At 45.8% G+C, this 27098-nt stretch overlaps 2 protein-coding genes across 8 annotated transcripts in view; one reads left to right on the forward strand and one right to left on the reverse strand.

Moving 5' to 3' along the window:
- Positions 1-385: 385 nt before the first annotated feature.
- On the reverse strand, positions 386-18974 carry LOC121341178 (D-beta-hydroxybutyrate dehydrogenase, mitochondrial-like). Of its 4 annotated transcripts, XM_041414496.1 has the most exons (6): positions 18845-18974; positions 14815-14925; positions 9235-9376; positions 5598-5750; positions 3664-4066; positions 386-510 (listed from the first exon to the last, which is right to left on the reverse strand). In XM_041414496.1, exons 1-6 carry the CDS (start codon positions 18944-18946, stop codon positions 450-452), a joined length of 972 nt encoding a protein of 323 aa, XP_041270430.1. In that variant the 5' UTR covers positions 18947-18974; the 3' UTR covers positions 386-449. The 4 variants fall into 4 exon arrangements, with proteins under 4 accessions (XP_041270430.1, XP_041270429.1, XP_041270432.1 ...); XM_041414495.1 differs by lacking the exon at positions 386-510 and having other exon boundaries at positions 1954-4066; XM_041414498.1 differs by lacking the exons at positions 386-510; positions 5598-5750 and having other exon boundaries at positions 1954-4066.
- BDH1 (3-hydroxybutyrate dehydrogenase 1) overlaps positions 18958-27098 on the forward strand; it is a 58648-nt gene continuing 50507 nt past the window's right edge. For 2 of the 4 annotated variants that reach the window (XM_041414494.1, XM_041414490.1), the window contains exons 1-4: positions 18958-19071; positions 20237-20368; positions 23409-23481; positions 24971-25081. In XM_041414494.1, the coding sequence (XP_041270428.1) occupies positions 20286-20368; positions 23409-23481; positions 24971-25081 (267 nt within the window). In that variant the 5' untranslated portion in view covers positions 18958-19071; positions 20237-20285. Of the gene's footprint in view, positions 19072-19159; positions 19503-19525; positions 19677-20236; positions 20369-23408; positions 23482-24970; positions 25082-27098 lie in introns of those variants that run through there. The other 2 variants (XM_041414493.1, XM_041414491.1) reach the window with 2 other exon arrangements.

Consider the following 27098-nt stretch of genomic DNA (forward strand, 5'->3'; position numbering starts at 1 on the left):
CACCTCTTCTGGATGTTGTGAAGAGCTTTAGCACGGCTTCCTAATCTCCACTTGACATGTCTGTCCAACTGATAGTGATGATGTTTTTGATATTTTTTTTCTCAAGGAAGAGGAGATCCCCTAGGGGAAGCAGTCTGCCCGGGAGACAGAGTGACCCCACAAAGAGACTTTTTGGAGCAGGGGAGAGGCCACCAGAAGCAGAAGACCCTGACCTGGGGCAGAGGAGAGCTGTGCTGAATTATCTCCCATCCTGGTTTCAGGGCACTGCTGTGTGTGAAAGCACTGCCATCACTGGCCTCCTTTTCCCAAGAACATTTCTGGCAGTGGGCAGTTTCTCAGGTATGAGTTCAAAGCCAGATGTGCAAGAAGTGCTTCTCAAATTCTAAACAGCAGCCTCCTGGCCAACTCCACAGCTGCTGGAGATCTGCAGCCACAGCAGAACAGCAAACCTAAGTCATCAGACTTGTGATGCTCGGAAGAAGTTTAGATTCCCATCCTCTGTGTAGCTCCCTGAAGAGGTGAACACAGGACTGTCAGTGAAGGATTTCCACAGGAACTTGTTGCATCTTGCCTCTGCCTCAAATGAACCACTTCTGCAGCTCTTGCCATTCAGAAGAGTCATTTGGTTTCTCTTGGCTTTTAGAGATGATCTTTATTCTCTTCACCCACAATAAACTCTTTGCCCTTGCTGCCAGGGGAGATTTCATATTGAAGCTAAATCAGAAACCACAGATGCCTTGAGGTCTGCAACATACACTGAGACTTGATACTGGTTTAGGGCTTGTGTTTTGGTCAAGACACAAAGAATCTGAAGTGATCTGGAGTATCTAAACTTGCGGTGATTGCTTGGGAAACCCCAGGAGGCTCCTTGCTGTGTTAAGGTAAACCACAGCAAACATGGCATGCAGAGGACTGACCACCTCTTGGCTCCTAGTGCCATCACAGAACACCTGTCAATCTGAAGAGAAAACCAGGATCACTTCACAAAGGCTAAGGGGTGCACTAAGGAGCTGGACCATCACTGCCTTCCAAAGCATTGTGAGAAACATGCAGAAAAAGGTAGGACAGTGCCACAGCCTCAGCAGCTGGTGCTTGAAAAAAAAAGCCATGGCAAGCTTTGGCAGTATAAGTCCTCTGTGTAGGATAACCATAGCAGCAATGAGCATGGACTTCCATGGGATTTCACTGAACTTCTCTGTTTTGTTCTCTGGCTTTGAAGGTCATTGTCAACTGGAATTGCATTTTCTTCCCTCTGTTACCCACCAGCATAACAAAAACCTGCCCTCAATGCCATATTGGTGCAACTGTGGAGTGAAACGTACTCTTCTCTTGCCCCCAGACACCCAGAGCTCTCTTCCCAGGCAGAAAGCAGATCAGACACTAACAGCCCTCCTGAGCTTCTCGGGGGGCAGAGGAGGGGACTGGGGCTCACATGCTGTGAAATCCTAACCCTGGATCAACCACGAGGTCCTTGCACAGCCTGGGACACTTCTTGGCTTGCCAGTGTCCCTTCTATCCCTGAGAGGAGCTAATCCTTATTACCAGGCAGCTGTAGCCCTTGGATTAGTTACATGAAGAGTGCTGAGGCAATGAATAATGCACAGCACTGCTCTAAACTACCTCCTTCGAGGGAAACCACACAAAATACAAACAGTGATAGTGCCTCTGTTTACAGAGAGGCCTCACTAACTGCCTTCTGCTGAGGAAATGGGCCATGCTGCCCATTCTGCCCCAGGCAGTTCTCACTGAGCCTCCACAGTCCTACTATCTGCTGAAACATCATTAATTGTTATTATTAAACCACCTCCTTAGTTACTGAACCTAATTAAATCACAACCTCAGATTCAAAAGAGGTGGGAAAACAAATGTAGAAATGAGCACTGGAGCCAGAGACATATGCTTTAAAAATCTTACCATTTATTTTTCTCTCTGTGCAAATCAGAACTACTTAACATTAATCACATTTCACAGTGCAGGGGGCAGAAGTGATTACTGCTAAGCTGCAGTTCAGTGGGATCCTTCTGGGTCCTGAATCCCAGGAAATCTCCACGTGCAGATGATCTCGAAAAGACACAAACTGCACAGCAGTATTTCTAGCAGTTGTTACTTGTAAGACAAGCTGCCTTGACAGCATCTCCAAGGGAAAGCTGCTTTCCTCCTGAAGGCATCACAGCATTCATGGCTGCATGCAGACTCCAAGAATTTGCAGACAATGCCATACAAAAAGCTTAAGGCACAGTTTCCAAGTCAGAGCTAGCGGAGACAGATGAAGAAAGAGCAATCAATAAGCTCTTTTCACAGCCACTTAATCTCAAATAAGGCAAAAGAGTGGAAGGAAAAGCTGGTCCCTAAGAGTAAGAGGCTGAGGTCCCAGCCTGGCCAGCAGCACTGCAGCTCACTGGCTGCTCCACCAGTGGTCACCACTAGAACACAGGGAATGGATCATGGCAGGCAGCCATGCACTTGGAAAACATTACCAAAATCCTGCATATGGCCAACAGAAGAGACCCTTTGGGATACTGGGCAAGATATATCATATCATATACCAAGAGGTAGATTGAGAAGATGATTGTGTGACATGGAGATTTCATTGTGCAATATTAAAAATAGGAAATGTGTGCCTTAAAGCATCCTTCCAGAGCTCATAGTCAGGCCACACTAGCTGCACAGTGCCCCATCACTGTTCAAATGCAGAGGATAAATGAAAAAAAACTGATTTGGAAAAGCCAACAACATCTCCCTCACCAGCCAGAGGGAAACAGGGGGATGGCTGGACAGTGTCTGTATCACAGTTGAACAGCTCAGGCATGTAAGGTAGTAGTCGGAGAAGCCAAATTTGTTTGCTACAGCAGCTTAAAGCCTGTCCCACAAAGCTCAGCAGCAGCAGGTGGAGAGGGGCTGCTGAGAGATGGCTCAGACCTCATTATTAGTAGGGCTTTTCACTGCCCATCATGTGCCCAGTTGTTGGCTCTGGCATCTCCTGGCACAGTGCTGGGAGGGAAGAACCCTTCCTTGCAGCGAGGTAATGAGGCAGTTTAGAGGCAGTGTTGCTGTTTCCCTGGAAAGAGCAGACAGTCACAGCACAGCAGAGCTTCTTGGCAGTATCAGGAAAACAATGGAAGGCTATGACTGACCCATTTTCAACCAAAAACTCTGCTTTTGTTTCCCATTTTAGTTTCTCCCTTCAAGCCATCTCATAGCAACAGCTTTGCTCTGCTATTAACAGTTTGTCCTTGTAAGGAAAAGCAAGAGCCCATTATTAAGCCAAATTTATCTGCTGACCTAATTACACTAGCCACATATTTCACATGTTATATTTACATTCCTCTGCTTCCTCCATAGTTAAAAGGAAAACACCTTTCAACTTTAATCAGCACAGCAAGAAATACAAACAACAAGAACGAGGAAACAAAAAAGAACTAAAAAAACATGATGTTCTAGCATTCCACAACACACGACCTGAAGCCACAAGTCAAAGTGGAAGAATATGCATTCCAGGGGAGACACAGCAGCAAGGAGTGCAGAGGTGAGCCCTAGCCTGTGTGTGAGTAGGAGCCCTGGAGGGATGCCTGAAGGATGCCTGTTTACAGGGTGGCTCCGGGGACGTAAAGCCAGTCGGCAATGGCTGTGGGCAGGTGGGTCATGACCTGCAGCCTCACCCACCAGTAGGTCTCCATGGGGTTGTAGCGGTTCTTCGGGCACGGGGACGTGAGCGCTTCGGTGATGTCATTCAAGACCAGAGACATGTCCTTCAGGCCGCTGTTCACGAAGGACTTCATCAGGGCCACGTGGCGAGTGAAGTACTCGCTGCCATAGTCCTCCCGCACGGTGTCGGTGGCCCCGCTCCACAAAGCCTCGGCCTGCCTGTCGATGCCGGCTGCCGTCAGGATGCCCGTGGCTGCCACGAAGTTGCTGGGCTCGATGAGGACGACGCGGACGCCCCAGCGGTACATCTCCTGCCTCAGGCAGTCGGAGAACGCCGCCACCCCGAACTTGGAAACGCAGTAGCAGGAGCGAGATGGACTCACCATGCGTCCCAACATGCTCGTGATATTCACCACACGGCCTAGAGAGAAAAGATCAGGGAGCGGGGATGAGCCGCAGAAGCAGCAGCCAGAACATCCCAGTAAAAGGGTACTTAGTGGGATGATGCTGATTTCTAAAATCTGAATCTTGAATGCACACCCCTGTCATGAAGCTTTTCTCTCCTGCCTCAAGCAAGGCTAACCCCTGTTTTCCAGTGGATGGCGCATATGCCTACCTCTGCATCAAAGAATTTACAAAGTATATGAGACATTTCATTCCTAATTTCCAAGTAGGGAAGTACCATCTTCGAGGCTGCTAGCTGTGTGTTCTCAGGAGTGTGCCTCACCCATTGTTTTGCTAGAGAAAGGCTCAAGCTCCCAGCCTGGATTGTCATGAGCTGCAAAGCTCACAACTCTGTGATGCCATACAAGTATTCTGGTTCTTTCTGCAAGCTTGACAGCTCATCTGCCTAACACACGTGTGCACTTTTAGATCTGAGCTGGATGGCAGAGAATGAACAGAGATTTCTCTGCACCTGCAGCATGAGCAGCACAACCCACTCACTCAGCTGGTCAGCCACAAGTCTCTACAGTGGCCATTCCTGGAACAAACAAGAGGAGACTTGCTGTGTTGCTGTTCATGGGGCAGTGGAGAGCAATTGTCCTAATTCCTGCCAACAGCCTGTGACAGCCCTCGCGGCGCTGCCTCAGGGCAGTGACAGCAGTGGTCACTTCTCTGTGTGTCTCAGCATTCATCCAAGGCAAGACATGTGCACTATGGTTTCAGATACACTTATAAACAAGCACTTGAAATTCCACCAGTTATTTTTACAGAGAGAATTTTCACAACCATGGAGCACAACACCCTTCTGCAGCTCGAAATTTTAGCTGAGAAACAAGTGGACAGCTCTACTGTCTCATTCCAGACCTAAGTGTAACTTAGAGAGATTGTGAGATCAACCTGCTGACCTGATGGGTAAGATACTTTTTGTAGTGAGATAGATAGAATTTGTTTAGTGGTTAATTACTGTCTGGGAATGACATCTGAGCAATCTTAATATAGCCCCCTTTTGTCCTCCCAGAACACACACCTGTACCATCATTCCCACACATGCTAAATAAAGAAGCTCTTCAGAGTCTGCTCATACATATCTTTTTTCAATATAAAACAAAGAGTTTTGATAATCCCATTGTCTTGTAAGATATCTGAAATGGCTGTCATTGACTCTCATTTATTCTGTCACTACCTGAAGTTACCTGTGAATGGAATAACATGAAGGGAGAAGATGCAGTTATCCAAACATGACCGCTCTGTGGACTCTGGATTATCTTGTCTGTGTGATGTCTGCCAACACTGCACAAAGGTCTTTGATATCTTGGATGTTTAACACCTACTGTGTAGGTGCCTGGCCTGCCCCAAGAATAGCCTGTACTACCAAATGCTTACATGGCATCCTCAGAAACCCTCTTTGGACTGCACAGGCATTCCCCCAAGGACAGCCTGGATTTCTAGCTACATCTCTTTGCTGTGCTACAAAAGCTCTGAGCCTTACCCCACTGCCCAGCATGTACCTTTAGCTCTGCGAATGAGGGGCAGAAAAGCTTTTGTCACCCTCACAGTGCCCCATAGGTTGACCTCTGCCACCTTCTTGTAGTTGTCTAAACTTGCAAATTCCACCTCTCCGAAGGTTGAGATGCCAGCGTTGTTCACTAGGCCCCACAGACCTGCCAAGAAACACATGATTAAAGAGTGGGACAAGGAAGAGTGTCATAGAGAAAAGACTTTCCTTGTTGTTCACAGTAACCTAAAACCTTAACAAAGAACTGGGTACTTTTGTAGAAATAAGTTGTAGAGAAAAATCCAGCAAGGAGATGAAATACGGTCTTCCTCTACCAGGGGCTTGTTTGGAACATCAAGGAAAGTGATGGGGCCACACAGGTATTGCCTCTTGACCATCTCCTGTACAGTCAAATGCTCTTCCAGGGATTTATAAGGCTGCATCTGACTCTCTTTTAAGCCTCCTCTTGATCCCAGGTTTGCCTCCACTGAGTGACTTTATAATGAATTTTGCAATTTGAAAGGGGCTGAACTTTGTCCCACAATTAGGAGGGGGAAAAAAGGAAAGAAAACAGGTATTTTTGTTTTCTTAATCCCCTTCACAACTCTGGCTCGCTGTTTTGGAGGGTGCATGGTATTGATCTGTACATTCATGGCCAACAGCTGCTGTATTTTAGTCCAAGTATTTGGTTTCCCTCAACCCTAACTTTATCAGGAGTTAGCAAACTTACAACCAACCCTTGCAACTACTGGAATTTAAAAATTAATGTCTTTTGCACATGCAGTCCTGTGAAAATTAAATTGACTGCACTTCCCAAGAGCTTCTGTGATGAGCCCTTTGCATGTCAGAACTTAGGGGGCCAGCAAGGACTTGACCCTTCAAAGCTATTACTGCAGGATTCTCAGTGGCAAGCATTTGTAGGGCTGAATCCATACTTCATGGATTTATTGAAGCATGGGACTATGCAGCCATAAACTGCATGAGGAACAAACAGAGGAGCTGGAACAAGACAGGAGAGTTGCTCCTCATTAGATATCCTGCCATACACCATGGTTATTTTTCACTTTGTTGGAGTCAGGGCTGGACTGTCGTGGCTGCATTAGACTCAGTTGAAATTTGGGCCCCTTTCCACTCCAGCACCTTCCTCTTACCAAGAACTAACACAGGGCTAAGAAGGAGTCTTCATGTCCAAGGAGCTCCAACATTGCTATCAAAAGCACCAATGTCATGCCACCCTGTTGATAAAAGTTATCAAGCTCTCTCTCTCAGAAATTTTTGGGCTATTTGCCCTGCCTCTGCTTCACAGCTCCCCTACTCTTATGCATGAAACTCTTTTAACTTTCACCCTGTATTGATTCAGTCAGATAGTGACCATGCATTTTACCAAACATAGTCCTATAAGCAAATTGCAATACTCTGCCAATGTGCAATGGAATTCATCCTCTTGTTGCACTTAAAAACATGAACGTGCCCTTGGCAGACTGACTCACATGGGTCCCAGTAACCCTGCCCTGTTTCCAGATAAGGTTTTTCTCCCTAAGGCTGTTGACCAGCTGTGTACACCTGTGTACTGAAGCTCCCAGTTTTAGTGAGTCAAGATGACTGAAATTCACACTGATCTGCATCCAGCACAGCATCTCACCCTGAATGTGGTCCCTTTGTAATTTCAGAGTAATTTCACCACTAACAAAACAACATGCTGAGAAAATTTGGTAGGAATTTACCAAAGACATAAACTGTTGGTCACAAACTGACCTCTGCATAGCATTCCTTACAAATTCCTGTAAATTTCTGTACAACAATTTCCCATTTCCTGGGTTGTGATGTTAGTTCTCATGAACGTCCCTGAATCATTATTTACCATAGTTTGTTGTTGGAATTCCATTGCTCGCAGATCAGGGCACGTTACAAAGAGAACAAAGTGCTGAGGGGAGCCCAGTCACAGGTCTGTTTGCTGGACAGCAGTGTGTTTATTGAGCAGAGCCTTATCACTATTACGTCTCTAGAGTCAACAATACAGTGGGAACTACATAAGACCAAAAACAAATGGGCACTCCTATCAAAAGAGTTCAGCCTTACGTGCATAGCACAGGGAGAAGAGGTCTAAAGAACTGTACAGCCCAAAAACTGTTCTGCACTAGCTCCTCTGGGGCCACATTCAGTGTGCAACCACACCTCTGCGCAAGGCACCTCAGTCTCAATAGTCTTTGTGTTCCAGCACCTTTTTATTGAGCACAATTTATTGGGAAGCCTCAAACCTCAGTCACACCAATGGGCCTGAAAAGAAGCCTTTGTTTCTTTGCACACGGTGCTGAGGCAAACAGCTACAGGAGGAACCAGTCCAACTTGCTGATCAGGGATGCAAGACTTCTCTGTCCCTGCTACACACACAGTTTTGCAAACACTGCTGCATTTATAGAAGCAATAGAGCTGCTCCCTTCCAAGATTTCACTCAGTGGGAAAAGGCTTTCTGCTGTTGCTGGGCTCTTCAGGAAAAGCTTAAGAAGCTGTGAAAAGCATGATGAGGGCTGGGTGATTGTGTAGGAAGAAAAATCATGCAGAGAGAACATGTGTGGGATCAGAGCTGGTACATTACTCAGTTACATTTCATACGCTTGTTTTAGAAAAGGTGTGCTCATGTAATATGCATGAAGATTAGAGCTGCTGTTATTTACTGCCTTAATACTTGCTGTGAACAAAACCAGGGCCATGGCAGACTCATCCAAGCTTCAAGATGAGCAACCACTTTCAAGTCACAACCCTGAAGTCCTGAAGCCACAGATGTCAAACTTCAGTTCACCCTCAGACTGAGCCTACAGCTGCTGGCCAGCTTGCTACTGGCATAGAGGCTGCAGAAAAGCCTATGCAGGGCAAGAAGTCTCACCTCATCACATGGGAAGAAGACAGGTGGTGTCACATCAGGCTCTGACTGTAACTCACATCCCACTTCCAAAGCACTTCTAAGAAGGAAAGATGGGACTCTTATCTCCCTTGATGTGCTTTTGGGATCCCTGAGTTGGACTCATGCTTAAGGTGACATGTGGGTTAAGGTCATCTGTGCCAAGCCTACTCTGGATTCCACTTCACATCTCCTCTGGGATGTTGCATGGCAAACTGAAAACACGGATTGATCTGACTGAAGATTAATCCAGGTTTGGGGGCAGTTCAAATCTGTGCTCCAGCTCAGCACTCAGTTGTACCTACACAGCAGAGGGGACAGCAGTAAGCAGCCAAGGCCCATCACCTCTTCATTAGTAGGGTCACTTGCAAGGTCTGCACAAGCTAGGAGCATGTGTGGCAGGAGTGCAAGGAAGGGATCAAGCTCTGGCTGTTCTGTGCCCTTCACAGACATTCAAGGACAAAGACACAGATACTTGTGGGCTTGCTGCCACTCATGGCTTTTTATGGGATGTAGAGTTAAAGCCTAATCCTCCAGCCAGTCTTGGTCTCTTTCCATGTGGCTGCTACATCAATAGCAAGACAATTGTCCTCACTGACCCGGGTACAGCACAGCCTGACTGCCAGCCACATACTGTCACAGACCTTCAGGCTTGTTAACCCTCTTTTGATGATGCACACAAGAGAAAGACCTGGTCAATGCATGGCCTGCTCTGTAGAAAGGATTCTGTGAGCAAAAGATCCCTACATACCTTTGTCTGGCTCCTTCAGGGTCCTCTTCACAAAATCCACAGCCTGAGCCACCTCCTGGTCACTGCACACATCCATCTGTAGCACTTTCATCCGGTCAGACTTCATGTTCCTCAGCTCCCTGGCTCCATCTCCATTCTCATCCTGTTCAGCAGAACACAAAGGTGTCCCACTAAGATGGACCAAGAACAGCAATGCAGCTTGGGGCCAGGTATATTCAGATGGACAGGAAATAGAAGCTACTGATGTTGCACACACAGGTGTAAACTTGGTGCACAAATATGCACAAACCAGTGTGCCATCCTCCCGTTCCCTCCAGCACCACTTCCAGAACTGCATCAGTGACCCAGTGACCTGAAGCACCACAAAGCCCACCTTGCTCTTGGCTCCTCATGATGGGTTTCACATCTCTAACATGCTGAAATATTGTGCCAGCAGGGGAGAACCATGGGTGACTCTCCGCTGCCTCGGTCTCTGTGCTCTACAGGTAACATAACTTGTACAGAAATTGGAGTCAGATGTTCAGGAATACCTGCTCAGTGAAGATCTGCTACACAGCAGCACAATTACAGACATGAGGCATGAAAGGAGATTCTGGCTAAGGAAGAAAGAACCTTTTTTTTTTTTTTTTCACTCTATAGGCAGTAAGAACTTCATGGCTTTGCTTTCCTTTCCACCCTTTTCCTTTCTTTCCTTCCCATCCCACTATCATTAGAGATTCTGCTTCTACTGTGGTTTTTTTGGTGGTTTTTTTTTTTGTTTTTTTTTTAATTTAGTCAAATGTGAAGACAGTTAAAATTCCAAATTTTACCTGCTCACTTCCAGGCAAGATTGCTGCCTAAGCCTTACAGCCTTGCTCAGGTAGTAAATAACAAATAAAAGTGAAAAGAGCACAGATTAGCTACACAGTTCCACAGCAGGCTTGAGATTTAATTCACAAAACTATTCCCTGAATCACAAGCTCTGCCTCATTAGGAAGGAAGAAGTTATGAATTGGTGAGTCACCATGCCTGGCTGCCACTCTTCCTTTATCACTTGATACCAACTCCCACAGCACAAGGGCAAACAAGGCAAGCAATCCACCCACAGTCACCTGCTCAGCAGCCTCTGCAGCCAGGAAGATATAAAAAACATGTAACTGCTTAGTTTTTTTATAAATATCCCAGGCTATTTAATTCATATAGTATACAACATCTCATCTCCACCTTCAGTCCAGTGAACAATGACACATAATGAAGGAAAAGGGCTGAAATGTCCATCACAAATGTGAGCAAAACAGGGCTGTTCTCTTAAAAATCAATATATAGTTACACTGGCATTATCACAATAGTAGGAATGAGTTCTTGGCCTCACGGCTGAATGTCATTTCACAACTGACTTCTTTCCCAGTACAACAAGAACAGCAAACAAAGTTTGAAGCTTTTCTAATGCACATCAAATGTGGTGATGGGCTGTGTTGGCCCTCTTATCTAGCCATGAAAACAATCTCAAAGTGATGTTACAAGTAGTCAACAACAAGGTCACCAAAATATTATATTCCCTTTGAAACAGATGAGGGTTGTATGATGCCTCACTGTATTTCTAGAAGATGCTCCTGCATCTCACCATGTTTTATAAAGCAAATTTCCACTACTTAAAAGTGAATAAAGTGGAGCAAATTCAGCTTGTAAAGAGAGAGATTTATGCATAATATAAAAATATATGGCCTATATAAAAAGCCATAACTATATCTGCATGCAAGGGCCAATTGTCATTTGAGCACTGAAAAGACCTTTCCCTGCATTTTTTTCTCTAATCTTGCATAATACTTATAAAATAAGGAAGAAATATTTCCACTGCTTTTTGAGAAACAAAGTCATAGGCTGGCAACTTAAAATCCAGTAAAAATTGTTTGTATTGTTCATGTGGAAATTCATTTTCCCCTATCACTGATGCAACTCTATCTGCAAAGTTACCCTCCCAGCTACAATTTACTCATTATTGACAAAACATATTGATTTTGGAAGACTGACTTCAACATGCAACATCAAACTGTGACAAAACCACTTTTCATAGTTGCAGACACCACCGTAGCCACTATTTAACTGTAAAACAAAGAGCTTAATTCTTTTGTTCAGAACACCTCTTCACAAATGAAGCAGCTACAGATATTTATGGAAGCAAATGAACATAATCTTATGTTCTGTGGTCTTCAGGGGCTTTAAGTACATTCCTTGTTAGGTACCACATGGTACTTCCTCCTTGTTTTTTAAATGGTAGATTTGTTGGCTGGGATAACACCTGAAGCAGTTCCCATGGGAGCAGCCAGACTGTCCTCCCGGGGATGATCTTCATGATCTTTACCAGCAGCAGCCACACAGCAGCACAAATCAAGTGAGGTGCTGGCAGCAATGGCCCAACTGCTCCTGCAAAGCCTCCCCCCAATTCCCTTTGCTGTCTGATTTTTGTCCACTCAGAGAATCTCCCAGCTTCCCTTTCCCAGTTCCATAAGAGTTGAAAGCCATCATGATCCAGCCCATCCTGCTTCCCAAGCTCTCTCCATAGGCCTTCAATGGGACTGTGTGGTTTCCTCCCAGCTATCTCCTATCCCTTGGTTATCCTGCCTTGGCAGCCCTGCAGGCTCTGCCTGCCCACCCCACCCTGTGACTAGCAGGGGCTGCTCCTGGCTGAGAATCCCAGCAGCTCCACAAACCCTCTCTACCCAGCTGAGGAAACTTGCTTCAGCTTTTGGCTGCCTCCCCTTCCCTTTGCTCCTCTCCCCTGTTCTGGTTTGGAGGACCCCAGTGCAGTGGTGCTGAGGAGAGGCAGATCACACAGATGTTCATTAGTGGAGAGCCCCCTATTACAGACACAGCCATGGCTTTTTCCCAGGGAAGCTCCTGGGATTCAGGATTAGGTCCTGGCGAGCACTGGGGCACCCACAGTGAAATGTCAGGGGGAAGCAGGAAGCCAGGAACAATGCTGAGCTCCATGGATGCAGCCATCTCACTCCGTGTGCGCCAGTTCCTTCCCACCCTGCTGCCAATCCACGCGCTGCCTTCCTGCGTTTCCTGAGCGCAGCACCTCGTGCTTGTCATTACTGCATTCCACGTAACTGATTTCAGACTCCATCCAACCTGGCAGGATCATTTAGAACCCTGTTCCCCAAAAGGCCTATAATCTTCTCTGCATGGTTCAGTGCATATTTTTTTCTGAGTGCAAACTCTCTTCTGGGGGGTACTTCCAAGGATATGGTCCTGGGACTAAACAGCAGTCACTTAGAGGATGAGTTTGCTCATGAGACTATCATGAGCATGTAACTCATGTAACAAACTGTGACAAAACTCTTACTCAGGATACATTTTTCCCCTCCCCTTTAGCCAGTCTGCTGCTTAGCCAAAATGAGATTAGACGGACACAGCACAGTTTGTTCCCAGTAAACTTATACAGGCAGGGTGCATCACACTATGATGCAGTCATCTGTAAAACTGACAGGGCAGTGTGTGGCAATTCCATCAAGTGAGCTGAAGGTGAGCTGCCTGGCTGGCAATTCCAGAGGTCTATCTCCTTTGGGAAGGGAAGTATGATATCTGTCCTCTTCCAGGCTTCTGGAGATCCCCTGGCTTCTAGGTGCTCTTGAAAATATCACCCATGGGGCAGAAATCACAACGGCTCATCCTCTAAATGTCCTTAAGTATGTTTCATCAGGTCTGGTGAACTTGAGCATATTAATTTATATAAACATCCCTTGTTCTTTATCTTTTCTTGCCTACAGTCCTCATGGCAACTGCTGGCAGTAGGCATATGAAAAAAATTTTTTTTTCAATAAGATCAAAGAAAATTAAAAAAAATTATCTCAACTTTTCCTGTAGTTTCTACTTTTAAGGTTATTTAATAATCTATTTCTGTGTGTTTTTTCCATCTTAATCCTAATATATTAACAGAAACTTTCTCAGTGGACTTACTTGACCTTGCTTAACGTAATCCCTTTTCCATTTGATCCTTTCCAGTTCTATCCCAGCCTGCATGCAATATTCTTTTTATTCCTGTAACTTTATATTTGACTGCCTGATCATTAAGAAGCTCCTGATGCACCTCACAGTCTGTTATGCTGTATTTAATACAAGAGCTGTCTGTGGTGGTGTAGCACATCAGGGATCCTGTAATTCTCTGTATAAAAGCATGTAAATTGTGATGGACTAACTAGGTGTGAACTAAGAGCCTGGCATCTGCTCATCACAACTGCCCCTACAGCTGCTCGGACCCTGCTGGGAACCTACAGCAGCTCACAAGCAATGAAGCAAGCAAGAAAACAGGCCTCACTTCAGGAGCATTTCATTTCTTTATGGGGTTTCCAATGGATCCTGTCCCTCTCTGCTCCACACTAGCATGTGCCTTCCAAACAGCCCCCTCAGCGACCCTGTTTTCCCTTTCCTTTCCTTTCCCTACATCTGCTGCCCTGCAGAGTGCCTAACTTGACATCAGCACTGAGACAGGCATTCCAAAGCAGCAAATGACATGATTACTGAAGGAATTACAGAGGCTCCTTATGGAAATTTCCAAACAGTGGCAATAATCCAACAGGACTCTCTTGCTCTCAAGTTACACAATATGTCAGCTGATAATAACTTTCCCTTCTGGTGTGGTGGAAGAACATAATGTCTGCTATGATCACACAGGCAGAGAAGGCCACCCTTGTTTGTTCTCACCTTCCACAGTACGCAAAAATCTGTAGTCATCATGCCCTGAGCACCTGTGCTGATGTGGTCATGTTCAAATGGAGAAATGAGCAGCCATTAATTGATTTTGAACAATTCAGGTCAGAAATCACACAAGAGTTTTGACTAGCAATACAGCAAAAATGCATAATAAAGGTAAAATCCCAGCTGACATGGAAGTGAAGCCAGCCCAGTTTACAAAAATTGTTTCACAACACCAAATTGTAAGTCCTTTGCATGAGCAGGGACTGGAATGAGGAGACTGCAACCACTTCGGATTTAGTGTGTCTAAACTTATCTTTTATAAGTGATGCCACCTGCTAAACACACGTGACAGGAAGTCAGACCTAAAGGTGTCAGAAATGTATGGTAAATTTGTTTATTCAGCCATCCATAAACTGAACAGCTTGTACTGTTCAGAAGCTGCAGAAGAAAAGTTGCAAGACATTTTTGAAACAGCCTTAATAATGCAGAAGAGGCAGCCTGGAGATGAGTTTGGGGAGAGTGTCCACAAAAAAATTACATTGTGAAAGACAGAAACAGGGATGCCATGGAAGACAGAAAGCCACAGCAATCTCAGCCTATCAGATTTATGGTGTTGTGGTATTTCTGAGAGGCTTCTGGCAGTGAACAGGGCCACACTGTACAAGCTACTGTACAGACATGCAGTTGACAGATGAGCCCTACCCTAAAGAGCTCACAATTACAGGAATGAGGTACAAGATACAACAGGCAGATGAAGCAATGGAAAATGTAAAGATCCCTGCCCACTGCTCCTCTCTCAGGTCTTGAACCAGGGTAAATGGAGGCTGCAAATGAAGATGCTTTAATTGGAGAAGCGTTTTTCTCTAATCAGAAAAGAATTTGATTAATTTCACCACTCACCATGAGCAAGCATCCAGCAAAGACAGTAAATCCCTTTGCATGAAGGCATTTTGCCAAGGCGTGTCCAAAACCTTTGTCACAGCCTGTTATTAGCACCGCCTTCCCTTCAGCCTGTGTGGGAAAACAATCACAGGATACCCTCAGATATTATAATGCAGGCATCACCACCACCCTGCCTCACAGCAGGAACCACCTGCAGTCCTGCAGCCAGGGCAGGTACAATTCCAGATGCAAGGGACAGCGGCACCGGTGTGCACAGAGACAACCACCTCCCAACTCCTGCGAATCAAATTTATTCAGTTGCTGGTCTGTAACAATTTGTGTTGCCTTGATACCTGAGCTGGAACAGTAACTATTTCTTTCAAGTATCAGTGGCCAAAGCAGAACAGAAACATTTTAAAAGAAGTTAATGATCTCCCATTTCATAGTAAGAAAAGCAGCCTAGAGAACATCCAAATTACAGGATGTCGCTGGCTTGAACAGTACAGCAGCTCTTTTAGCTGCTGAGTGACTGCTGTCTGTTCCCCACCTACTCCCACTCTATGCGGCACTTTCCATGCTGTATTTTAGCACACAGGAATGTGACTACAGGTTAGAGCTTCCTCCTGAAACTCTGCAGTCTTAAGAAGAACAACTTATCAAATCCTACAGTTCTCTCCTACATTATCATTTGACTGATAGGTAAATTGAGAAAGAAGATTTGATATTCCATCTGGTATGATTAGATATGAAAGCAGAATCCCAAATCCTGAGGAGAAGCTATAGCAAAACACTGCCCAGATCACCCTCTGTCTTTGCTTGAAAGTCATCTCCTCGCCACAGGTGTGAAGCAATGAACTAACACTTAACCCAGCTAGAAGGCTGCCAGCTGCTGTGCTGCACAAACCTCCAAACTGAAACTATATCCATGAGGCAATAACATGATACAGCAATAAAAATGCAGAGGATGCAATAAGGAAGTGAGGTCAGTTAGATCTCTCTGGAGATATTGGCAGTTAAGATTGCCCTTTACTGTATTCACAACGTGTGGAATATGAACACACTTATGTATGAATTGCACTGGCTGGTCCAGACACATTTTCAGAGAGAAATGGGTCAATCACCAGTGCTCTGATCTCTTGCTTTGCTGACATGTGGTGAAGTGAAGCAACAGTAAGGAATGATTGCAGGGTTATAGTGATCAGAGCATTGCTGCACAAACTCAGGGTGAGCCTCAGCAGAGAACAATAAGCAAATAAAGCTACACCCTGTCCTATAGCTCATGTTGAAGTAATTGCTCTCAAAGGGGAGTTAAGATCTGAAGCTGAAACAAGAACTGATCAAAAGTCTATCCAGCATTTATAATACAAACACCCACATTAACATTATACTATAACCTATACTCAGACAAAGAGCACCCAGGTACAGACTAGCTCTATTAAATGTCTAAAGATAGCTACAGCTAAAGGACAAAAGATGAGTGAGAATTAAATATACAGTGCTCAGTCTGAATTTAATTTAAGTGACACAACTCCAAGAGAGGTGAAAATCAAACATTAACCAGATCACAGAAGTTGTCAAGGTCACCTCCTGCAATAACTCAGCAAGCTGACCTGTGAAAAAAGAAAGGATTTGACTTTTTTTTTCTCTCTCACTTCCCTAGAGCCTTTGCCTCTGAATCTTGAAGGCAGAGGACTTCCCAAAAGAGCAGGAAGTGTGCAGGAAATAGGCAGCTGTAATCACTTCCAGAACACAGGTCAGGCAAGCAAAGAAGATACCCAATCCTCAAACATCATTAGTTCCCTAAAAAAAAAAAAAAAAAAAAAAAAAAAAAAAAAGAAACCCAAATCAAACAAACAAAATGTAGACAGAAATGAGGTTTAAAAATCATCTCATCTGCCTTTAGTAGTAAGGAAAGTGAAGGATAACTTACAGTTTGAAAAGGATCTCGTGATTGTTATTTGCTATAACCCTAATTGCTGGTAATAAAACACATGACTACATCATCATGGCTCATAACAGACAGAGGCCCCAGCAGCACCAAGGAGCATGCAAACCCCCAAGGATGTACTGGATATCACATCTGGACCTGTGCCTGTTTGTGCCATGCCTGACGGACAGAGGGCTCCCAGGGATGACAGCAGGGATCAACCCCATCCCCAGCCAAAGGGATCCCCTGCCAGAAAAACTTCTGAACTCAGGAAAGCCCAATCACCCTTATCTTTTGAAAGTCCGAAGATAATGCCTAATGGGCCTGTTCCTGAAATTTGATAAGGCCAATCTGCAGCTTAATTTGACTCAATGCTGGGACAGGCAGAGAGGACCAGCTATCAGCACAGTGACCTTAATAAGCATTCTGAGGAACTCAGGTGCCTCTCTCACTCGGGGTCATACAGGGCTGCCTGGAAGCACTGCATGGGAGACAGCACGCCAGTGCTGACAGGGTGCTGGGACAGCGTGCCTGGGATCTCGGAGCACAGAATAACTTCTTGTACCAGAGGTGCTGCTGTGCCGTGTGGGCACAGTAACGCTGTCTATGCTTGCTGTGTGATCCACAACAATATTCCTCACAGTTCAGGCAGTCCTAGCAGAGCAGCCTCATTTTAACCTGCAGTCAGCTCAGATGTACACAGCATTTCCTATTGGGATATGGCCAGTTTATTAAATAGTATAAATTATTTTACTAATCTATCAGAATTATACATTTACTGCAGAACGGACTGAAGAAATTGAAGCTACTTTTTCAGCCTGTCTCTCTAGACAATTTGGGAATATGGCATGCTTACCTAGACTTAATCTTTTTCTAATGTGACACTTGTTTGGGTTTTTTTATTTTATCCTGTTCCCATTTGTGGCTCCCCTGACCATCCCAGGATGTTATCAAACAGAATGATTTTAGGACAAGTGCAGCTACAAAGGAAACTTGGCTTTTTCCTTTTTCCAGGGTTGGGAAAGTTGAGGTTTTCAATCCCAGAAAAAAGAACTGAATATATTCACTAAAGGGAAGGTATTTTCTCAGCTGGAACAGGGATGGGGAAAGTAAGAGAAGCAGAGAGGATGGAGGAGTGAAGTGGAAGGCTGCAATCAGACTACAGCTGTTATCTGGCCATTCCAGGGGGGAAAGGCTGAGCTGGAGGTCCTGAAGCAAAAACACTGGCTTGGAGAGCAAGACATATCCTGGGCATCCAAAGCAGCACGGACAGCAGGTAAAAGGAGGTGATTCTCTCCACTCTGGTGAGACCTGCAGTGCTGCATCCAGCTTCAGTCTCCCAACACAGGAAGGACATGGACCTGTTGGAGTGCATCCAGAGGAGGCCACCAAGATGGTCAGAGGGATGGAGCACCTCTCCTATGATACAAGGCTGAGAGAATTTAGATTGTTCAGCCTGGAAAAGAAAAAGCTTTGGGGCAACGTAATTGTGAGGGGAGACCATTTACAGGAGCATGTAGTGACAGGCCAAGGGGGAATGGGTTTAAATTCAGAGTAGGTTTAGACAAGATATTAGGGGAAAAACTATTAACTGTGAGGGTGCTGAGGCCCTGGCACAGGTTGTACAGAGAAGCTGTGGATGCCCCATCCCTGGAAGTGTTTGAGGCCAAGGCAGACAGGGCTCTGAGCAACCTGGTCTAGCGGAAGGTGTCCCTGCACATGGAACGGGGTGGGAACTGGACGATCTTTAAGGTTCCTTCCAACCGAAGCCATTCTATGATTACATGAACACGTTCCCCCTCCCAGTGAAACACTGCGGGGGGGAAGCAGCCGCCGCACCGCGGGGTCCGAGGGCAGCGCCCGCCGCACCGCGGCCGGGCCGAGCCTCGCGGCAGGGCCCTCATCGCCCCGGGCCGTGCCCAGCTCGGCGCTTCGCCCCCCTCACAGCGTCTGTCCGGCTCCACCAGCCCGGCCCGGGCCAGGCACTGCGGCTCCGGCCTCGACACCTGCAGCGCCTCTGCCCAGCCCGGCCCGGCCACAGGGCCCGGCGCCATTTTGGGCCTCGGGGGCTCCTCCGGCGGGCTCTGCCGGCGAGCCCCGGCCCCTCGCCGCGGTACTCACGGGCAGGGCGCGGCGGGCCCGCCGCGGCAGGAGGAGGAGGAGGCGGAGGAGCAGCACCCCCGCGGCACCCAGCGCCAGCAGCAGCCCCGCGCCGCTCCGCATGGCCGCAGCCTATCGCCGCCGCCGCTCCGGCCCTGCCCCCGGCCCGCCTCCCGCCGCGCCCGGCACCGCGGCCCCGGCCCAGCCTCATTCAAACGGCAGCAGCGCCCGGCACCCGCGGGCTCCAGGTAACGCGCGGGTGGCCGCGGGGCGGGCCGGGGTGGGTCGCGGCGGCCCCGCGGAGCTCTGGCAGCCGGCTCGCACGGTGACCTTGCCCGCGGGGGGCGCGGGCATCTCCTCTGCGCGGCCTCTCCCGCAGCCGCCACAAGCCTGGGCGGCCGCGCCCCCCGGTGCCTCGGCCGGGCCGTGAGCGCGTTTGGGACCGCGGCAGCCGCGTCCCGGAGAGGAGCTGGGCCGCGCCGGGCCCGCGGGACCTGCAACGGACCTCCGGCCTCGCCCGCTCCCTGCAAACCTCGCAAAAACCCGCGGGGACAGCAGCCGTGCTCCCGAATTGGATCAAACCACCGGGATTTCTGAGGATTAGCCGAGCCAGCGAGCCTCCTGAGCCCTGTCCGCCCCCTCCCTCCCCATCTCGGTGCCCACCGCTGCTCTCTCTGCGGTAATTTCAGTTTTCCAGCCCAGGCCTGGTATCCAGCAGGCCCCGAAGCTGCCGCGGTGGCGGCCCAGCCTTCGGCAGAGATGCAAACCACCCCTAACATTTCGATGCCGTTTCTCAGCTTCAGTAAAAGGAACTGGGAGATGGTTTTTGTGCCTTGGGTTAGTTTTATCCAAGGTAAATATGATTGAAGTTGACTTTCCATACCAAAGTCTCGTTCTTGAGATGTTTTCACTCGATATTGAGTTTATTGGTGATTCCCTGTGCTTAGTTCAGCATCAGCAGCTACTTAATTACCAAAAAATGTATTTTTAACTGCGTGACTGTACTAGCTGTAAAGCCAGGGGTTGTTTTGGAAACCTGTAACATAACATCACCTGTGACTTGAAGTTATATTTTTATTTAAAGTTATTTCATATAGCTCATTTGAAATAATATATTCCATATGAGTACCTTAATTTTTACCTGTTTCAAAGAAACCAGTTAAAGATGCATTAAAGAAGAGAAATTGACATTTTCTTTAAATGTCTCCCTGCTTGGTAGTTTACTTATAATGTTTTTCCATATTTAAAAGCATCTTGGGTGGCTGAAGGTTGAGTTATTTATCTCTGTGTGAGGGACTGCAAGGGGGGAAGATGAGTTCCTTTGGACTGTATTTTCCTGTTGAAATACAGAGAGTCAGCTTGTCTTACAAAATAATTGAGCAACTAAAACAGAGGTGCTATCTTGTGTTGCAGAGCTAAGGAAGAATAGTTTTGCTTTTGGTAAAGTGTGCTAGTTGAAAACATGTTGGCCACCAAGCTGTCCCGCCCTCTCTTGAACTTCTCTGTGAAAGCCCTGAATTTCAAGGACCCAGGGAATGGCTTCAGGTAAGTAACTTGGTGGAAAAGAAGGAAGAGTGACATATTGAGTAAAGCACATGTCAAAGACTCACTTGATTTCAGTGGGACAGTTTATTTACAGAGTCACAAGGTGGTTGAGGTTGGAAGGGACATCTGAAGGTCATGTAGTACCACCCTGCTACAGCAGGGCCTCTCTGAGCTGGTTGCCCAGAGCTGTGTCCAGGTGGCTTTTGAGTATCTCCAAGACTGGGTGCTCTAGAACCTGCCAGGACAGCCTGTGCCAGGGCTCAGCCACTGAGCTGAGCACAGCAGAGATGGACTCTGTATGCAAGGAGGGGTTGGCTAACAGGTTGGATTTTTTTTTTTTACATTGCAGTTAAAAAGTTTAAAAGCGCATTAATTCAGTATCCATCAAGAGTTTTTTTTTGGAATATCAGCAAGTAGGCCTTGCTTCAGTGCAAGAAACTGTCATATATTTCTGTGACTTCCTGTGATTAAAGAGGCAGCGAATCCCATGAAATGAGAAGGTTGAGAGGGAGGGTTTTACTGAGAAATGGAGGTAGGGTGAGTGATTAAGCAGGTTCTTTTCTGCAAATGAACAGAAAATTGCCTATCTAATTCTAATTTCTAGCTCTGCAAAAAACCCAGCATTTATATTGCTGTATGATTGGAACCTATTAGTCCAAATTCAGAGCAAGTTGAGTGCTTTCCCTGGATTTGTTTTAGAGCAGAGCTGCCAAACAGCAGTGTGTGTACCACTAATTGCACATAAGCCATTTAGAAGGGGCTCGTGGCCTGTTAAACAAGAACTGCCACCTCCGGTGTTGCTCTGCTGCTGCTGATAGCGATGTCCAGCATCATCACGGTCAGGGGTGGCTCTGGTAACAGGGTGTTGGAGATAGCTAGGCTGTTAAGAGATTTCCTGTGCAAACAGACAGAGTCTTTTATCTCCTGTTTGCTCCACATACACCAGAGTTCACCTGCAGGAATCTGCTGTGGCCTTAAAAATACAAATTAATGTTTTATTAACTTGAGGAAAGAATTTTCAGCATATTCTTGTTTTTTTTTTTCTTCCGTCTTCTGTTTTGCTTACTGTGTATTTGTGCTTTATGTGTCTTGTACTCATGGCAAACCCGTGTTGCATTTGCTAAACCTGCAGTGGAAATCCAGCTGTTCATTGAAAGGCAGTGCTGCCACTATACCAGTGTCTTAATGCACTGAAGCAGCATTTTTGTACTTGACTCCTCAAGCTGGTTACTCCTTTTTTGGGGAGAACTGAGAAAAGGCAGTGCATGATTACAAGCACAAATTCAATTTGAGGACCATCTGTGCATTCTAAAAGTCTCTGTTGTGGTCTCTAGAATTCAATGATGCAGAATGACAAAAACGGCTTATGGTACATTAGTGTATCATGTGGGGGCTCACATCACTTCCTGGTTGTTCCTGCTGATGACTTTCCTGCTCAGCAGCAGCCAGTTCTTCTTTTCCCCTTGCCTTCAGGTCAAGATAGGCAGAAGGTCTAGTAGGTATTCTCTTCAGATTATTGTGAATTCAGTGCAGCAAATCAATGCTCTGCCGTGAAATAACAGGACCAAACATGACACTGAAAAATTAAAACCAAGTTCATTAAAATAAAATAAGTGTTATGAACATTTCTGGGCACTTTAAGACACACCAAGAATCTTACTGTTGAGGTAAAAGTTTCAATCCAGGATTGCAGGTCAGTGATGTTAACACACACTGCCTGGGGACTGACCTTTGCAGCAATTAAGTTAGCTATAGCTCTTCCAAGAGCTGATTTGGCTTGTGACACTCCAAGTTAGAGAAACAGCTTAGCTGTTTCAGGAGGGTGAGTGAACACTGTTGCCTGAATGTGTCAGCTCCTTTCCCATCTGGTTCAAAGCTTCTGCCTTCACAGATCCCTTGATTTCCTGAGATACAGCTCAGAGGCCAGAGCATCTGCAAGCTGCTATGCACAGGTCACCTAGCACAGGTCACCCTGCTAGAGCCTGTGATGTCTGAGCTGGAGATAGTTGTGAATGACTATGTAAATTTACTTAGAAACCGACAAGCAGCCTGGAAGATAAGCTCTGGGAAGGAGAGATGCTGTTGGAGGAGCCAGAGGGTAGATGAAGTACAGCAAGTCTAAGGGAAGGCCAGAAGCTCCTGGAGGGCAATGTCAGTGCCCAAAACAAAAATGAAAAAGCTGATAAAGTCCAGAGAGGTGATTGACAAGGACAGAGCTTGGGGTCAGTCTGATTTGTTGTTCAGGCCCAGTTTTGATGAATGATGGCAAGACTTAAGTCAGAGTGATGCTACTGGGTAACATAGCTTTTCTAAATGGAATCTCATTTCCTGGAAGGCATTGTTGTTTTGCTCTGGTCTGTCTTTGTGAATATGTTTTGTCATCTGGGAGTCACACATACTATGCGGAGGAGCTTCAGATCTGCATGGCAGGTATTGCTCAAAGACAGTGTTCCTTAGCTTAAACAGTTGCAAAAAGGGGATATAAAATCTAAGTGTATTTAATGGGTAGACGTGGCAGGGGAAGAAGTGTCATCCAGGATGAAATAAGGATGGAGCTGTGTGTACAAGGAGTAAGACAAATTCAAGCAAATTCAGCCTCAGGCTGGGTGTCAGAGACAATGTCACAGCAGAATACCTTCATCAGACAAATTAATAACTTCCCATACCCCAACTTTGTGCACATCTTAAGTGAGGGTGTTGCTGCTTTTGAAAATGCAAACACTGCACTGCCCATTTTGTTGGTGAAAGCAGCTCTGTGCCTCTAGACCAGGAGCTATTTTAGAATACTTTGTAATACCCAGACAGCTTCTGCAGCTGGAAATAGCATCAAGGTCTTTGGAGAAACAAATGTGTTATACTGTAGGAAACACACAGGCTCAGACTAAGGAGAAGTGTAGACTAGATTCTGTCTTCCCAAATGACAATCTACATCATGTATGTAGGCAGCACTACATTCCTTTACATGTGTATGTTGCTGCAGCAGGGTATGGATAAGATATTCCACATCTGACTGTCCTGTTGTTTTGGGTTTTTTTAACAGGCCCGTGCAGAGATTTTCCTTCCCTCTCTTGTCCCCACGTGGCAGCCGCTCTTATGCAAATGAAGTCGATCAGGTGAGTGTGACTGTGGCTTCCAGGAACTAGTTCTGCTGAGCAGGGATTTTAAAATCCCTGAAGCCTGGTGACCAAAATCATCTTTCCAGTTTGCCAGAAAGACTCCAAGCTGGACCTCTCAAGCATACTCCACATTCTTTCCTAGCACCGATCTTCCATTGACGTAGCACAGTATGTGCTGCTAAGCATGGAAATAAACAATCATACAAGTGGGTTTTTTCTATTTTTGGAACTCAGCAGATTAAATGTTCTACCTTACAGTGGAGGGAATCAGCATGACAAATTCTTAATAAAGCACTCTTTCTGGAGGGTAGTTGTTTACAGACATGTAAATAAATCAGTGTGTCCTCACCACTTCATCTAGAGAGTGGCCCCTTTCAGCAGCCCTCTCCTTGAAGATACTGACTTGCCAGGAGCAGTGCCAGGCAAAAGGAAGGGGAATGTTTTGTCATCTTGTCTGTCTTGTGGCACAGAACTCAGCACTGTAGCCATGCTAGAGCATGCACAACTTGCTCCATTTCTGTGGAACAGAGTTTTGGAGGAATGCAGATGTGATCCTTGCATCACTGCTGGGCTTCCAGTGTGGGAGGCCTTTGCTGTTTCCACCCAGCTTCCACCCAAGATCAGTCCTTGAGTATGCTGGGGAAAGCCAAATTTATAGCTTGTTAAGAGATGAGTCGGAGTGAATTGCAGGCAATTATTATATAATCACACCCACAGCAGCAACTTGGATGTGCAATTGTTGCTGTTGGGCTGTCTGATGCACCATTTTAGCTTGTTATTTAACTGCTTGTTATTGAACTGCTGCCTGTCTTTGGGTTAGAAAAAGGAATTTGGAGAGGGAAGGAGATATACTTCTACTTAAATTGTAAGCTGGAAAAATAGGAAGACCAAAAAAGCCAACCAGACAAAAAGAGTGATGACCTACTGGTCCTAATTTCATATATTGACCTCACTTGAATCTTCTTAGCTCTTAGAACCCAGCTCTAGAGGGCTTAGGTGCTAGAGAGAGAAAGATAAGTGAGCAGTCAGTAAGATTAAACTATATCCTTTCTTCAGTCAAACTGTCTTCTCCATGCCCTATGGGCTACATGTACACAAGAGTGGTCTCCTGCCTGCTTTGAACATACAGGAACAGTTCATGATGAAGGGAAAATATGTCTTGGGAACTGTTTGCTGTATTTTCAGATTTCACAATGGATGTGAACTGCCAGAGCATGGTGGTTTGCTTGGCCTGTTTGCCTTGGAAGCCAGAGGTGCTGAACTCCTCCATGTTGGGAGGGCAGTGATCCTGCCTCACTGGAGTAAACTTGGTATGAAAATGTCATTCCTTGTGTTCAGGAGGCACTGGGTGGCAGGAGGCAGTGAGTGTAGAGAACATCCCTGGAACAGAGTGCTCCTGGCCAAGGATGTGACTTGTTCTGTGCACTGTAAATCACTGATATCAAATGCTCAATTCCAGTGCATTTTGTTCTGGTTTGTTTTGCAGATTGGCAGCAGAGCTGTGCTTATAACAGGCTGTGACTCAGGATTTGGATTTGCCTTGGCCAAGCACCTGCATGACAAAGGTTTCATTATTTATGCTGGCTGCCTGCAAAAGGTAGGGAAAACAAAAGCTGTTCTTCACCTGTGGCATGTGCAGTGACACATAGCAACTCCAGTCTTCCCTCTCCACTCTGCACAGCTTTCTGCCAAGGGGAGGGAGGGTGGTTGGTACCCCAAAGGGAAAGACACAGGTGCTTGAATTTCACAGAGCAGAACCAGGACTGACTGGTACCTAGGGATGTTCTTATTTAAGTCTTGTGGTCTGTTCCATGTCTGATGAACTGGAATCCCAAATCTAATTTTATAGGCTTAACCATAAGCAAAGTTTGGTGTCAGGCTGTAGTCTGGACCTTTGGCCCTGCTCTCACTCTGTATATATTTATGCAGGGCTTATTTTGATTAATTTGGAAATACACCAAACCACCAGTGATTTTATGGCATGTGTTTTGAGCATATTTTTCTATATTCATGAGCACAGCCGTGCCATGGTGTGTACTGGGGGTCTCCTGAAATAGTTGGGTAGGTGATGAAGTCCCAATAGTACAAATGAGAGAAGAATCAGGCCACAAACAGCTTAGTGACACAGCCTTGATAGGCTCTGAAGGAGAACTTGGTGTGGCAAAGCATTGATGGTCATGGAGAACAGGAGAGAGTTTTAGTCTCTCTTTATGAAGCACTGCACAGTTTTTAGCTGCACGGCCATTTCCTAACAGAAACAAACTTACTCCTCAGGATATCCTGGGGTGGGTCAGTTAGTTTGATCTAATCTTTTAACTCACTCTTCACTATAAACATATCTTGAATACTGATACTACTTGAAGAGAATTTGCCAAGTATTCTTTAATGTTATCTGACTTTCTACTATTCTTTTTTTTTTTTTCGCATTATTACTAAGTTTTGCTTAAATTAGTAATTTGTTTCTACTGCATTTTTTCAAAATAGGTGTCTGTCTCGATAGCTCTGTCTTGTGTCTTTAACCCAGTGTTGGGTTAAAGATTTATTTGTTAACCCGGGCTCCCTCTGCAGGCGTCACAGCAGAACAGGACACTTGGTACAAGCTGCTCTTTTAAAAGGGCTCAAGACAGAGAGTAGATAAGTACTTTTTTGACAAATGTTTCTACTCAACTGAAGATCAACATTAGAGAATATAAGAACACTGCAAACTTTAAAAACACTGTTTAGAGTAATAGCCTGCCTCTATATTGACAGAAGCCAAAAACTTGCAGAGTTGCAAAGTTACTTACGGGTTTCATTTTTTCTGTCTAATCTGCTAAAAAGGCACAATTTTCAGTGGATATACCTAACAGTTACTGAAGCCTTCCTTCTATTTTTGTTGTCTTCAGTACTTTTTCTGCTGAATGCATATTCATGGAAAATCTTGGCCTCTGACAATTTCAACATGAGCTGATATGTAGTAGCATGCCAGAAGTCTTTTAGACTTTGATCAATATTTACTTCCTCACAGAAAAATCAGCAGAAAGCTTTGCAGTATTACTCTGTAATTAAATATTGTTTCTTTAGCTGAACTCACACACCATGTTCCAAAATCTGTGTGGCCATGCCAAGAATGGTAACAGCAGTTGTCATCAGAATACACTGGAAAATGCCAAAGCTCCTTATATAGCTGAGTGGCCTCCCTTGTGTCTTCAGGCCATTATACTTTCTGTAGAATAAAAACAACTCCAGGAGACTGAGCTGATTTTTCACTTCCATGGGTTTGTTTTTCACAGCACACCTGCACATCAGGAGCAGACTGCTGCTTGGGGAGCCACTGTGTCCTCAGGGCATGCACAGTTCTTAGGAATGCCATGTCCTTACTGCAGATTAAAAGTGTGAGCAGTGCTGACTCTTTATTAGGAAAGATTTCCTGAAGTGGCCAGATCCTGAGCACCTGAATTTAACTAAAGGAAACATGAGAGAGGAGTGTAGAGTCATGACTGAGGGGAGCCCGAGGATGGATCTGTGCTAATAGTGTGCTGTTTCACACACAGTTACTTCCTAATGTTTTCAGTGGCAAATATACTCATGTGAGAGTTGTGTTGATGCTGCATTGCCAAAAGACAGTGGTAGAC

The sequence above is a fragment of the Onychostruthus taczanowskii genome, unplaced genomic scaffold (genome assembly GCF_017590055.1).
Source record: "Onychostruthus taczanowskii isolate IOZ18803 unplaced genomic scaffold, ASM1759005v1 scaffold45, whole genome shotgun sequence".
Taxonomy (NCBI): Eukaryota; Metazoa; Chordata; class Aves; order Passeriformes; family Passeridae; genus Onychostruthus; species Onychostruthus taczanowskii.